This window comes from Vespula vulgaris, chromosome 5 (assembly GCF_905475345.1).
Source record: "Vespula vulgaris chromosome 5, iyVesVulg1.1, whole genome shotgun sequence".
Classification (NCBI taxonomy): Eukaryota; Metazoa; Arthropoda; class Insecta; order Hymenoptera; family Vespidae; genus Vespula; species Vespula vulgaris.
The window spans coordinates 69447-82751 of record NC_066590.1 but is presented as its reverse complement, the minus strand read 5'-3'; the positions used below and the strand labels follow the sequence as shown (position 1 = coordinate 82751).

The window sequence follows — 13305 nt, the reverse complement described above, 5'->3', positions numbered from 1 at the left end:
TTAAATCCTGAGAATTAAGGCAGCCGAGCGTAGTAAATTATGCGTCGCGATAAAATATCGTCAGCGATAAATTATCAGCTTTAGGCGAGCGAAGGAGGCGAGGGTGCGCCCCTACCGTCTCGTGTCTGGAATCGAGAGAAGAGGCGTTCGCGTTCGCGTCCTTCGGACGGGACTATCGAGAGAGATCCGCGTCCTTTTTTGACGCGAACCAAATTTCCCAGGATAGAGTTCCATTTAATGCGACCAATCTCGCTATGCTAGTAAGAAAAATAAAAGAAACATGGAAGAAGAAAAGAGAGACGAAATTTGTTTTCACAGGTCTGCCAATGGGGTGCAATTTGTGCGGAAAACGGCGGAACCGCCATTTGCGAGTGTCCTACCTGTCCGGCGGAGTTTCAGCCAGTTTGCGGGGACGACGGCATCAGCTACGGAAACGAGTGCAAGCTGAGATTAGAGGCGTGCCAACATCGCCGAGAGATTCGAGTTCTTTATCAGGGCTTGTGTAGTGAGTAACCAAAGACTCGACGAGATCTCGACTAGACGATGAAAAGTATATCTTTGAGTCGTCGCGCGTAATTAGCTCGGTCGCGAGTAAAAATTACTTTTGCAGAGCCAGGCCACGATTCTATACCCGGCGACGAACGGCTCCTGGAGCTGGAAAAGCTAAATCGAATTTATCGAAGAATCATTTACATGAGATTTCATCGACGCACACGCTTTCCCATCTGCCGTGATCCGCTTTGCGAGAACGCTACTAAATTTGTTCGATGTTGAAATCTTTATTTTTCTCCTTCTGTTTTTTCGTATTTTTTTTTTTTTTTTAAGATCGTGGCCGCACGTTCTCTTTCTTCTCATCTGCTCTCGGTAAAAATTTTATCAAAAAAATTCCGACATACATACTCGCGAATGCATGCACGTTCCCACGAACGTTCGGGTATTAATACTTTTTAGATTATTTTCTCCGGTGCGTTTAATAACAACGGCTTCTTTCTTCCTTTCGGACAATTTCATTGTTCGTGTATCCTGCAATTTCATTCTTATTAATCCTCGTCTCGGGCGAACCGCAACTAAGCAGCAGCCCGACAGCAGCTCGCTCCTTTCTACTTCGTATTGTCGATGTGGGACGAAGAGGAACGGAATAGCCGAGCGAAAGCAAGGATGCGAATTCCTCGATGACGCTTTCTCTGGCTTCCTTGGGATCTCTCTCTCTCTCTCTCTCTCTCTCTCCTGCCTTTCGCGTTCGATTAGGAAAGAAAAGATTTTTCACTAATATCGAGAATTTGTCACGAGAGCTGAAACATGAAAATTATTAAACCAAAAGACAAGTTTTGTCATCGATGACGAGATATTTGCGATGAAAAGGCAGTAGAAAGAGAGAAGAGAAAAGGCACAAAGATTCTGTGTGACACAGAGAGGGAGGAGGGGGAACAGAGAACAGAGATGCACCTCCTGGAGGCGATACGAAATTTATCGTCCGTCATAACAAGATGACAAGGATTTCTGAAAGCGCGAAACTACGATATAGTCCCGCTTTAATCTTCCCCATTCTACATTCTACATTCTTCTTCCCCCCCTCTCTCTCTCTCTCTCTCTCTCTGTCTGTCCGTCTGTCTGTCTCTCTGTCTCTCGCTCGCTCGCCCTCTTTATGGAAATTACTCGCGAATGACCCGGCTGTGCACGAAACAAACGTACAACTCGAGGGTTCGCCCCGAGGCTGGGTTCCGCGTGACACCTGGCTCTGTTCATTTCCAACGCAAATTCACACATTCGCAAATGCATCTGTCGATGCCCTCCTCTTCCTCTTCCACTTCCTCTTCCTCTTCCTTTTCCTCCTACTTTTCCTCCTACTACCAGTCCTACTTCTTCTCCTACGCGCTTCTACGAATCTCTTAACATATACCCAAATATATCTACGTGTCTCGCTGACCTATCCCCATCGTCGTCTAAGATATTACACTCTATATGTGAAATATACAAATAATTTCGTGCGTTAATATCGAATTTTGCTTTTCCTGCTCGCTTAATGCATGAAAACATTATACGAATATATTTCCATTTAAATGAGAATTCGATTCTCACGAACGAGTCGACGCTTTGTCGAGCAAGACCGATCGATACGAAATTTGCGAACACACCGCGGTTTTCCCTTGGTCGAGGACTTGTATATTACGTCTTTATACTACTTCTAGATACGATACTGCGATTTAAGCGTATAATAAACGTATAACGACGTCTATTCGTCTAATTTGACAAATTGTTCGGCGTACGCAAAATCCGAAGGGCCGTTTCGAACGATTACTTTGTAGAGATAGAGAAGAGGAGAGAAAGAGAGAGAAAGAAAAAAGAATGCAATTACGAAAAATGAAGATCGTGACGATAGAAGATATTTCAGTCGTAATCGATCTTCGACGAAAATCGAAGCGAACGGGCACGATTCAATGAGTCTCACCGTGAGAACCCGACGGCTCTTTTAATGTACCTACTACCTATTAATATCTATTCGCGCGTACGCGGTCAAAGACAAAAACGTGCCGGCATAGTTTCGATACGTGGCTGAAATTCGGTCCGAGTATCGAATTCCTTTCGCTAATGAATGCAGCTTCGATCGCTCATGCCTCTTCCGAAAGAAGTCATTAATATGCAAGACTCTACGCTTTTAATTAAGAACGAGAGCACTAGCTCGCGTAAACGATATTAATATTACATCCACGAGACAACCTCTTCGTAGAAGAAAATAAAATTCTACTAGTCGTGGGCGTTACGCGACGGCATTTCAAAACGATGAGAGTCGTCACTTTTATATCATCCGGAACGATCGATCCGCAGTGTGTTCGTAAAATGTCCGTAAGAAGAGGTCAAGTTTCGAGGGACACTCGGAGATAGGATAAACTATCTCGGGACAAGATGTTGAAAAATACGCACGTCGACTATCCTCTCGCGACGTTAATTCGTCGTTAATTCGTACGTTAGATTCGTAACACCATTACGTTTATAAAGTAACACCAATTTCCTGTTTGCAGACGGTTGCGAAAATAAGAAGTGCGAACATTACGCAGAATGCGAGAGCGACAGCGCCGGGGAGGCAAAATGCGTTTGCCCGACGAAATGCGAAAATTCGGTAAGTAGGCACGTAACGAAGTCGAAGAAAAACTTTAGAAATCGTAGTAGGAATTTCTTTGATTTTCCATTTATTCAAATGCATCCATATACGGGTACCATGGAGTAAGACGAAAAAGAAAAAAAGAGAGAAAAACGAGTGATCGAACCGATCGTCGATGTTCGTAGGTCATGTAGTTATCCGAGCACTCGTAAGTGAACGTTATTAATGGAAAAATGAACCGATTTGTCTCTTATCGTTCGCTGACAAAAAAATTTGGGAAAATCACGGTTGAACCGTAGGCGAACACGTGTTACAAATGGAATTCATATCGTGCACGCAAATACATAGATACATATGTATATGCATATCGTGTATGCTCGATAGGGCATTCATCGTGGGATGAATATTTTACTCTTGTTGCGTTAACGAGAGCGAGACTTAACGCATGTCGGATGGCCTTCGATAACCAGCGAGATCGGAACATTCGATTGCTGGCTTCTCTCGTTTTTTAGTTCATCTAACAACAAAAGCATTTCGTTATATCGTGACGGGAGAATCGTTAGGCCGTAGAAGTACTTTTCGCGAGAACGAACGATCGTCGGTCGATAGATTTCACTCGCAGCTGCGAACGCGAGTGGGTTTCTTTTATCAATCGAATAATCGCTGATACTCGTATGCCCGCTCGATTATCCACTAACGTATGCAATGCCATCGTTCTTTTCGAATAACGGAACAAGGAATTATCGTTACGAAGATTATATTAATAATCGTTTCTTATACGGCCGCTATTTGTCTCAAGGACCCCCTAGACGTACAGAGAGATTAAAATGGTAGCGTAGAGAGGATAAAATACGATTCACGTGGATCGTATTTACATAATCGTACATCGTCGAGTGTTTCTTTCGGATCGTCCGATAAAAAAAAGAAAGAAAAAGAAGGCGTGTGCTTCCAAGGTTTTCGCTTACGTTAACAATTTCGTTGTTCGGGGGCTTGACTTCTTTCTCTTCGTTAACGTTCCATTCGACACATTCGGATACGTTCGATCTATCGTGGATTCTAGCCGTTGATTCTCTTCGAAGAAAAACCTACGATCTTTCCATCCAGATACACGAGTACAAAGTGATTGTAACTTCCGGATTCGTGAAACGTCTTGCTGACGATGCCTCGAGCGATTCTGAATTTTTCGGGTGTGGTCGCAGGACCATCCGTTCGGAGGGTTAAGAGGAGTAGCGGAATAGCGCGTGTGCTTCGTCGAAGGGAAAGCTAGAGAAAGGGAAACTTGTCCTTTTATTCTCCAAGAAAGTGCGCTAGAAAGGAAGGAAGGAAGAGACGGTTAAAGGAAGGGAAAGAGTTTAGAATTCCCTTATGACGCGACGACGTTACGAAAGAAAAATCTATAGTTGAAGAGACAAGCATGAATTATTTACTTTCGCGCGTTTCATGATCTTTCGACTCTCCTCACGCGCGGTTTGAATCTCCTACGAAGAATAAATCAATTTTTAATAATATTTTCTATTATTTATAGTATATCCGTTTATATGTGTAGCATGCATTTATGTATCTACAATAACGTTATACCAACGTTCAAAATCGAGGATCGAGGGAGAGTCCGTGTGCCATTTCTTCGAAATATAAAAGGGAATGCATTGTATCGTTATAAAACATTAGAGATATTTTGGGGAAAATTCCATAAATATCGTTTAACGAATACGCCCAACGAATTTGGATAAATCATTGGGAAGCATCGATTATTTCGAATATCGTATCGGTGTATAGCGATATTTACTTATAGGCGTATTTACTTGCGCGAGTAAAAGGAGAGCGATCCAATCGATTAAACCGATGTACATTTTTATTACGTACGTTACGTCCGGAAAATAAATGTGAAAATAAAAAAAAGTTTCTACCGAGTAGGAATATCGTAGAAGGGATTTCTCGTCTTCTTACTTTACGAATCTTACGAGGAAGAGGCGTCGTCGTCGGAGAATAGGACGGTATAATGTTCTTTCTTTTCTATTCTTTTTTCTCTTTTTCTTCCCTTCCCCTTCCGTACTCTTTTAATAACCGGCCATTGCTTATCTCTTCGCGTAACGACATTTATTATCGCCACAATGTAACGCAATTCGCAGGGGAAAGAGCCGACGGACAAAGTTTGCGGATCCGACGGTGTGACCTACGAGAACGAGTGCGCCTTGAAGAAGGTTTCCTGCACGACTCAGACTGAAATCGTCATCCATTATATGGGCGATTGTGGTTAGTCATTTTTGTTACCTCTAATTCGCAAGCAGGCATATAAATTATCGAACGAGATTAACGCCGGATTCTGTTCATCGCGCGAACGTGATTGCACGCTTAGTCGAGTTTATCCGCGAAAAAGTGAATAGCGGAAGATTCAAACGGTTTGCAGAACTTTGCGCGAGGGTGGAATGCGAAAACGGAGGCCGCTGTATGGCAGGGGTCTGCGTATGCCCGGAGATCTGTCCGGAAAGTAACGGAGAGCCTGTATGCGGTAGCGACGCCAAGACTTACCAATCCGAGTGTGAATTACAAAAGGCAGCTTGTGGGAGGGACCCGAAATTGCCGGCCCTGCACGTGATTTTCTACGGCGACTGCGGTGAAAGATTCGCTGTGGCAGCGCTGAGTAAGTTGAAAAATTCCCTTCTCCGAAAACTCCTCTCTATAAAACTCGTTCGCCGATCGAAGATACGAACAATGTGCCGAAGAGAGGGGAAAAAAGGGAGCAGAAAAAATAACTTACCCTTCGTCGAAACAATGGATAACGCTCGACAATCGCGATCGCGAACTAGACGTTTTGCGATTTCAATTGGACAAAAGGACATTGAAGGATCCATTGAAACGGGCATATCGAACGCGCGATCGATCGCTCTGTGACGTGTTTCTCTCCTTTCCAATATCGTTGTACGAAAAATATTATATTTTCTACGTTTAAAAGAACCAACGCGCTTCGATCGTTTCGCGATAAGATCGGTCAAGCGAACTCTTCCCGCACTTCACCGTACGTGCGAACGAACGTACCGGATCGACGTTATTCGCGGTTCGGCGTAACTTCAATTTCTTCGATATCTACGTATTTCGATGAATACGATAACTAGGTCCTAGATGCGCGTTAAATGCACTTGCAACGTTTAATGCAATTTGCAAAATCGTAACTTTTAAAAGACGTACCCTTCGACGCGTTGAAATTACAAACGAGATCTGAATTTTAATACTCGCATCATCGTGAGAGATCATTATTACGCGAACGCTTCGATAAAAAGCTTCTATCAATTAATGTTCATTCGGAACGATGCTAATCCTCCGATTCTTATTAATCTAACCGCTTATCTAATCTCGCTCTCTCTCCCTCTCTCTTCCCCTCCCCTTTCTCTCTCTCTCTCTCTCTCTCTCTCTCTCTCTCCGCCCCCGTGTCCGTCCGTCTCTCCACTTGTCCCTTTAACCGCTCGAAACAGCGACGATGTCGACCCCGGCTCTGACACGCGTGGCCACCACGGTCGCCGACGTTACCAGCACTCAAGAACGAGAGGCTTGCAAGGACATTCATTGCGATTTCGAGGCCACGTGCGAACTCGGACCGGATAAATTTCCAAGATGTAGCTGCCGCTTCGATTGTGCCTCGATATCGCCGGAAAATATGCGTCCGGTTTGCGGCAGCGATCTTAGGACATATTCGTCTCTCTGCGCGATGAAGATGGAGGCCTGTCAGCGACAACAGGAGTTACGACTGAGGCCCCTTGATCTTTGTCAAGGTTGGCCATCTTAGTTGCACATTAACAATGCTTCGAGCTATATTATTCTTCTTCCTCATCCTTTGACGATACTAATATACGCTAACTTTGTATATATACAAATATACTTTGTAGTCGTTTCACAGTAGTTTTCACGGACGAAAGAAACGACCTTCTTTCAAATTCAATTTGATTTTTATCGCGCGTTCAGGCATGGAGGTAAAACCTTGCAACGGAGATCCGCCGTTGATAGACGCCGATGGCAAGGAGTACGACTGCGGAAGCGGACCCGATCGCAGAGATTGTCCGAGCAATAGCTATTGCCATCAAACTCCACGATTCGCTCGCTGTTGCAAGAAAGGTAAAATTCAACGTAACCGGTTAATCGGCGCTCTCGCGCGAGCTAATACAACGAAACGAAGAAAACAATAAACTGGCCATTTTCGCGTTAGTCCAAGGAATTCAAGTGGTCAAGTGTTCGGATTCCTGGCACGGCTGCTGTCCGGACGGTAAAACCGCAGCGCTTGGACCGGATGGCGCTGGTTGTCCCAGTTCGTGCAATTGTAACAGACTGGGTAGCGTATCCGACACCTGCAATCCGGAAACCGGACAGTGCGAATGTCGACCAGGAGTGGGTGGTCTCAAGTGCGACAGATGCATGCCAGGTTACTGGGGATTGCCAAAGATCAGCGAGGGACATCAAGGATGTATACGTAAGACGGACGATTATTCCTCGGGCGCGTTTAAACTCTTACATTTGATATGAGTTATCGCGGTCGCCAAACACGCAACACACACACACACACACATATATATATGCATGTACATATATGCCTTTTTTCTCCCTTTGTATTCCTCTACAGCCTGCGGTTGTTCGCTCTTTGGTTCCGTCCGGGAGGATTGCGAGCAAATGACCGGACGTTGCGTCTGTAAGCCCGACATTCAAGGGCAAAAGTGTACGATCTGCACCGATCACAATAAAATACTCACGCCTACCGGCTGTTATTCAGGTATATCGCATAGAAAAGGTATTCTTGCCGATAAGTAGAAAGAAAATACGTTCTCGTCTTCGGCCAAAACCTATCCACCTATCTTTACCGCTTGCACGCGCCTGACCTACCCAGAATCCCTATTCGATTCGACCGACGTAAGCGGCGCGTAAACGTTGAGAGATACCATGGCCCCTCGAGAAGACTTAACGTTCCTCTTTGGTGTGTTCCCAGCCGATACGATACCGCCGATTCCAACCTCTTGCAAGGAACTGGAGTGCTATTCCGGAGGACATTGCTCCGAAATAGGCGGTCCACACTGCGTCTGTCCGTCCTCCTGTCCAACGGACATACCGTTGGTACCGGTTTGCGGTAGCGACGGACAGACCTACGACAGCGAGTGCGAACTACGTCTCTACGCGTGTCGTCACCAGGCGGACGTGGTGACCCAGGCCTTTGGTCACTGCAGAGGTGGGTTCACTGAGCGTACGCCGCACAGGCCGCTTTACATTCTACGTTACTGAATATTAGCGATCTCTCTGCGTTTCGACGACTAGAACTAGTACTATATATAAATACGAAGAAAAAGAAAGAAAAGGGAGGAGGAAACATTTGACGGAAAATAACGCGTCGGGATTCGAGTTAGATCACGTTAGGAATGCAAACGAGACGCGTTTACCTAGGCTACTACTGCGTTTCTCTACGTCTACCTGTGTTGATATTCACTCGGCTATCGAACGATACGCCCGATCGATACGACTCATCTCGTCGCTCGATGTTTATATATTATAATCGGATACGTGTCTAAGATATTGTTAATCCATAGAAGAGGAAAGCAACGAGTAGAAAAGGTTGTTATAAGATACGCCTCTGTCGCGCTTTCAGGAGCTGCTTTTACTTTTTTGTTTTTGTGATTTTTTTTTCTTCTTTTTTCGTTCTTCTCTTTTCGTTGTCTTTCTCACGTTCGAACGAAAGAAAACGATCGTACGCGCGATAGAGAACACCACGAGGAACTGATCTGCGGCAGCCTATTTCCTTTGTATCCAAAGGTGATAATAAACTCATCAACTTTTTACTGACATGTATATATTTATATGTTTATAACCCCCTGAACCTCTATAACCCGGAGGCCACGCTTTGTCGGCGCTTTGCTCGCGCTCTCAATCGATTTCGGTCTCGGCGCCGAAAACTAAAAGCACAACGTGTCGACGTTCGACCGGCCAACGACCGATCTCGACGGGTCCCGAGGGATCTCGAAGGATCTCGCAGGAAAGGACGAGAGGGAAAGGATGGAAGCGACAGCGCGTCGAGTCGTGGCCTCTGTTTTACCAAGACGCCTATCCGCAAACGCTCGAACCGGTATCGCTCTATTGTGCATTACGTTTGACAGTTATTGCTTTCATTAATCAAACTTATCACGCGGAATATTCGTGAGGGCGTACACGAGTCAACGAGGACGCGCGCGCGCGCGAGTACGCTCATTTTACGTCGGTAATTAGTTTCCCAACTCAAATATGAGCGCTGGGCTCTGACAAATTGAAACCACGGAATCGACCCGATTCAAATTCAGACTTTGCACAACCACCCTCGATTCGGCGAGCACACCGTTACCTTTGAAAATATAAAGTCGGATAGGAAAGCTAGCTCGTTCGCGAGTAGACAAGCCACCGAGTACGAGATCTAATTAAATCATACTCCGGATCCTCCTTGCACGCGTTCGACGTTATTGTAGAAATAACGGGAAGCTGCTTCGCTGCCGAACTTATCGTCGAGCAAAAAAAAGGAACGTTCCGTCTTTGGACAACGATCGATTTCAAATTTCCCGACTGGAATCGGTCTGTGGCATAGCTTCGCGATAAAAAGAGGGCATGCAATTAATCGTGGAGTAATGGCGACTGCGTTCAAGGTGACACGATCGATACCGGAGAGTCCGTTTTAACGAGCAAGCGGGTTGATGGTATACCAAAAAGAGAAAAAAAAGAAGAAGGAAGAGAAAGAATAAAAAAAAAAAAAAGAAAGGGGAAAAGGGTAAATACGGTAAGACGCAGCCTTTCCCGTTGTTGTTTTTTCCCTTTTGGCTCGACCTGCATTACGTCTCTCCCCTTCCTGCGTTACGGAAAAGTTCGTAAAACGTAACGTCGAAATCTATTAAACTCGCCGTCCCGTTCCGCAGTCCTTATTTTTGATTGCCCAGTCATCCAGCCGACGTGTCCTCCCTACGACGAAACTCGATTCGACCGTTCGACTTTTGCGTCGAAGGAAGTCAATTCCTTAAAAAGTTCTTCGCCGAGTTCTCTCTCCTTGCTTCTCGGGAATCAAACATAAATCACATTACATTACGTTACGGTGCTCCTCGCCCCGTGCACCGTGTCTTTTCCTCTTTGATTCCTCTTCGACTATATTTGCCTGCTCGAGGTATGGACCCATCCCTGGAGTTTGTCTATACGTATACGAAAGGGATGAAAATAGGACACCGAAATGATGAAAGAGAGAGATGCGCAAACGTCGAAGGAACGATGTGAGAGATAGCACTTTGCCTCCTGTAAATAATGCATGCTGTAATTTCTGGGGGGACTACTCGTGGATCTCCGGTCGCTCGAAAGGAGCCAACCGACGATCACTTGGATATCCTGAAAGCGTGACGCCTTTGATGGTCGCGCGAGTAATAACGATCGAGTTACCGTCGAGGATACGGTAACGAGGGAATTGATCAAAGTGAGGAAACGAGGGAAAACTGGGAAACCCTGGGCGCTCTCTCTCTCTCTCTCTCTCTCTCTCTCCTCCTCCTCCTCGCTCCTCGCCCTCGCCTCCTTTCCTTCCGACTCCTGGCCCTTCCTTCTTACTTACGCCGATGCTTACTACACTTCCGCTCTTTCCAGAGTTTCTAAACGTTCGTCGTGGGTCAAGCTCGGTTTTTTCTTTTTTCCAGCATAATATCCAAAAGAAAACTATTTGTAGATAAATATATAGATACATCTTCCATGCAAGCGGCCAAAGTAATTTTGTCAATTTCTAAACAGACTTCATTTTTTTTCTTCCTTCGTACGTAAGTATCGATACAAATACGTTTCTATCGATCTTCGAAAAGTATCCTCGTAGAGACTGGAAGCAACAGAAATTACGATGTAAATAAAATTTGTTGCGATATTTTTCGAAAATTGATCGTAGGAAAAAGATTTTTCTCTCTTTCTCTCGCCTCTTGGCCCAAATTAAATAAGCTCGATATACTAGAACCCGCGATCATCTTGCAAACGGGAGATGAAACGTCGCTTAAAAGTTAAAAAGGATAAAGAAAAAGTAAAGAAGAAGAAGAGAGAGAGAGAGAGAGAGATCTTACGAACGATAAACTCCATTGACCGCGTTCTTTATTCTTAAGCTACGGAGAAAAATAAAAATAAACGCGGATATCGCAAGATTCCTTTGAACGAAAGACACTTTGATAGCTAATAATGCCTTCGATTCGAGCTCTCTGATAAATTCGAACTTGGTAATAGAGGAGAGGAGTAAGATAAAGAAGCGCAATGATTCTTTAGTATCTCGAATTACCTTATCTCTTTTCATTCTCGGAAAGGCAAACTGTAAGTATCGTAGGGATATACGCGAGCAAGGTCGATTTAAAAGCAGATGCTTTCGAAAAAGAATCAAACTCGAACGAAGCAAAGGAAAGGCGGAACCTCGTATTTTTCCTTAAATTAACCAAAATCGTTTACACGGAGACCACTTTGCAAGCTCTGTACCAAACGTTTATCTATACGTACGTTTTCAATACGCCTGCGTATACGATCGAAGAGAGTTAACGTACGCGAACGGAAAGAGAAAGATAGGAAAAGTACCGACGGAGATAGAAAAGTGGACGCAGGGAAGCTTGCTCAAAAAAAATAATACAAAAAGAAATCAGAAAAAAGAAATCACGAAAATCGTCGAAAAGAAATAATAGGAAACAACATTGCAATTGGAAAGTAATTAAAATCCCATCAAGCCACCACCCCACCGTTAAAACTTTTGTTACTCGCGGCTCGACTCACGGTCTACGAGTCCAACGAGTCGATAAGATTAGCTTTTGGATTCTCATTATTTACAGAAATTGCTATGCATCGAGGCGGTACGTTTGGTAGAGTCACGCGTTTCTCTCCTCTCCCCTCTCTCTATCTAACCATCCATTCATTTACCCATTTAAGTCGAGGCAAGAACGTAGATGCGCCGAACGTAGATGAAAATCTATCAAGGGTTAACATTGAAAATTTGAATGTTTTAATAACATCGTCGAAACGTCAATGATGCGATTAAACGTGCTAGGCGTTTAAAGAATCGATTGTTCACGTTGTTGACCCTGTAAAAACGACGATGTAAATATGCTCTACGAACGATCCCTTTTAATGAGATTGCTTTCAGTCACGGATTAATTAGGGCAAATATATATTTATTCTAACCGCGGATCCAGCATTTTCCATGTCGGTAATTAATGTAGATAGTTGCAAACAGATCGCATAAAAGATACCTTTATAATTAACATCCTCGATATCGGTGCGGTTTTTAACAAGACCGCACCGTTATCGTTAAAGCATTTACATACGTACATCTAACGATGCGTAGACTTAGACCATGATAGAAAGATCGTAAAACGTTCGGTCGCTCCTGTTCCTTTATAGAATAATAATGATTATATGTGACGATAAGAAGATAAGTCGTCGCATCTCTCAAGAAAGGATCGATTTCGAGGAGTAAGCAAAGCGAATGTTGTTTGAACTTTCAGACGATCCTCTCGTGAACACGGACTTCCCCGTTAAGAGATACACCGCCGTGCAATACACTCAACCAGCAGCCGCTATTTCGCCATTATCTAAATCTACCAGGCACCTTTTGGTCCCAGAACCAGATCCACGATACTATTACACTCATCGAGCTCATCAAGAAACCATCACCATCGACAGAGATAACCTTAAGCACGGTACGTCATTGTAAAGAAAAAAGTTCACAACCGTCGTGTATGTAGGTATCGACCATGTATCATGCGCGTATAGGAAAGCGACGCGTTGAATAAGAAAATTTTCCGTTATCGGAAAACGTGCATCGTCCGTCAGCGCGAACGCATTAACGTTCGTTTGACTTTGCTTCAACATATGGGAATATTTGGAAATACGGTGACACGACGGATAATCAGAGTCGTCAAGTCGTTAATTCGCCTAACGTTCGATTTTGCAGGAATCGCTGCGGCATATCGGCCGACGCCCGCTACTATTAGAGTCGTCACGGCGCTTCTCGGTGATCTTTGCACCGACGATAAGGACTGCACGATTCCCAATAGCGAATGTTCCAACGGAGGTTGCATCTGTTCCGAGGGTTACGCGGAAACCAGCGATCGACAAGAATGTTTCGGTAAGAAAAGTTTCGCAAAGAAAAATCTGACGAGTCTCGCAAGTTTATCGCTTATTTCGTACTTGGATATACGAAAATTCAAAAGTTCTCACAT

At 44.4% G+C, this 13305-nt stretch overlaps 1 protein-coding gene across 12 annotated transcripts in view; it reads left to right on the top strand.

The window, feature by feature from the left end:
* LOC127063793 (agrin-like) overlaps positions 1-13305 on the top strand; it is a 235553-nt gene that overhangs the window by 214923 nt on the left and 7325 nt on the right. For 10 of the 12 annotated variants that reach the window (XM_050993989.1, XM_050993988.1, XM_050993982.1 and 7 more), the window contains 11 exons: positions 319-505; positions 3021-3118; positions 5230-5353; positions 5508-5741; positions 6571-6867; positions 7058-7207; positions 7299-7559; positions 7710-7856; positions 8070-8306; positions 12589-12783; positions 13038-13211. In XM_050993989.1, coding sequence (XP_050849946.1) covers positions 319-505; positions 3021-3118; positions 5230-5353; positions 5508-5741; positions 6571-6867; positions 7058-7207; positions 7299-7559; positions 7710-7856; positions 8070-8306; positions 12589-12783; positions 13038-13211 — 2104 coding nt within the window. The remainder of the gene's footprint in view (positions 1-318; positions 506-3020; positions 3119-5229; positions 5354-5507; positions 5742-6570; positions 6868-7057; positions 7208-7298; positions 7560-7709; positions 7857-8069; positions 8307-12588; positions 12784-13037; positions 13212-13305) is intronic. The other 2 variants (XM_050993987.1, XM_050993986.1) reach the window with 2 other exon arrangements.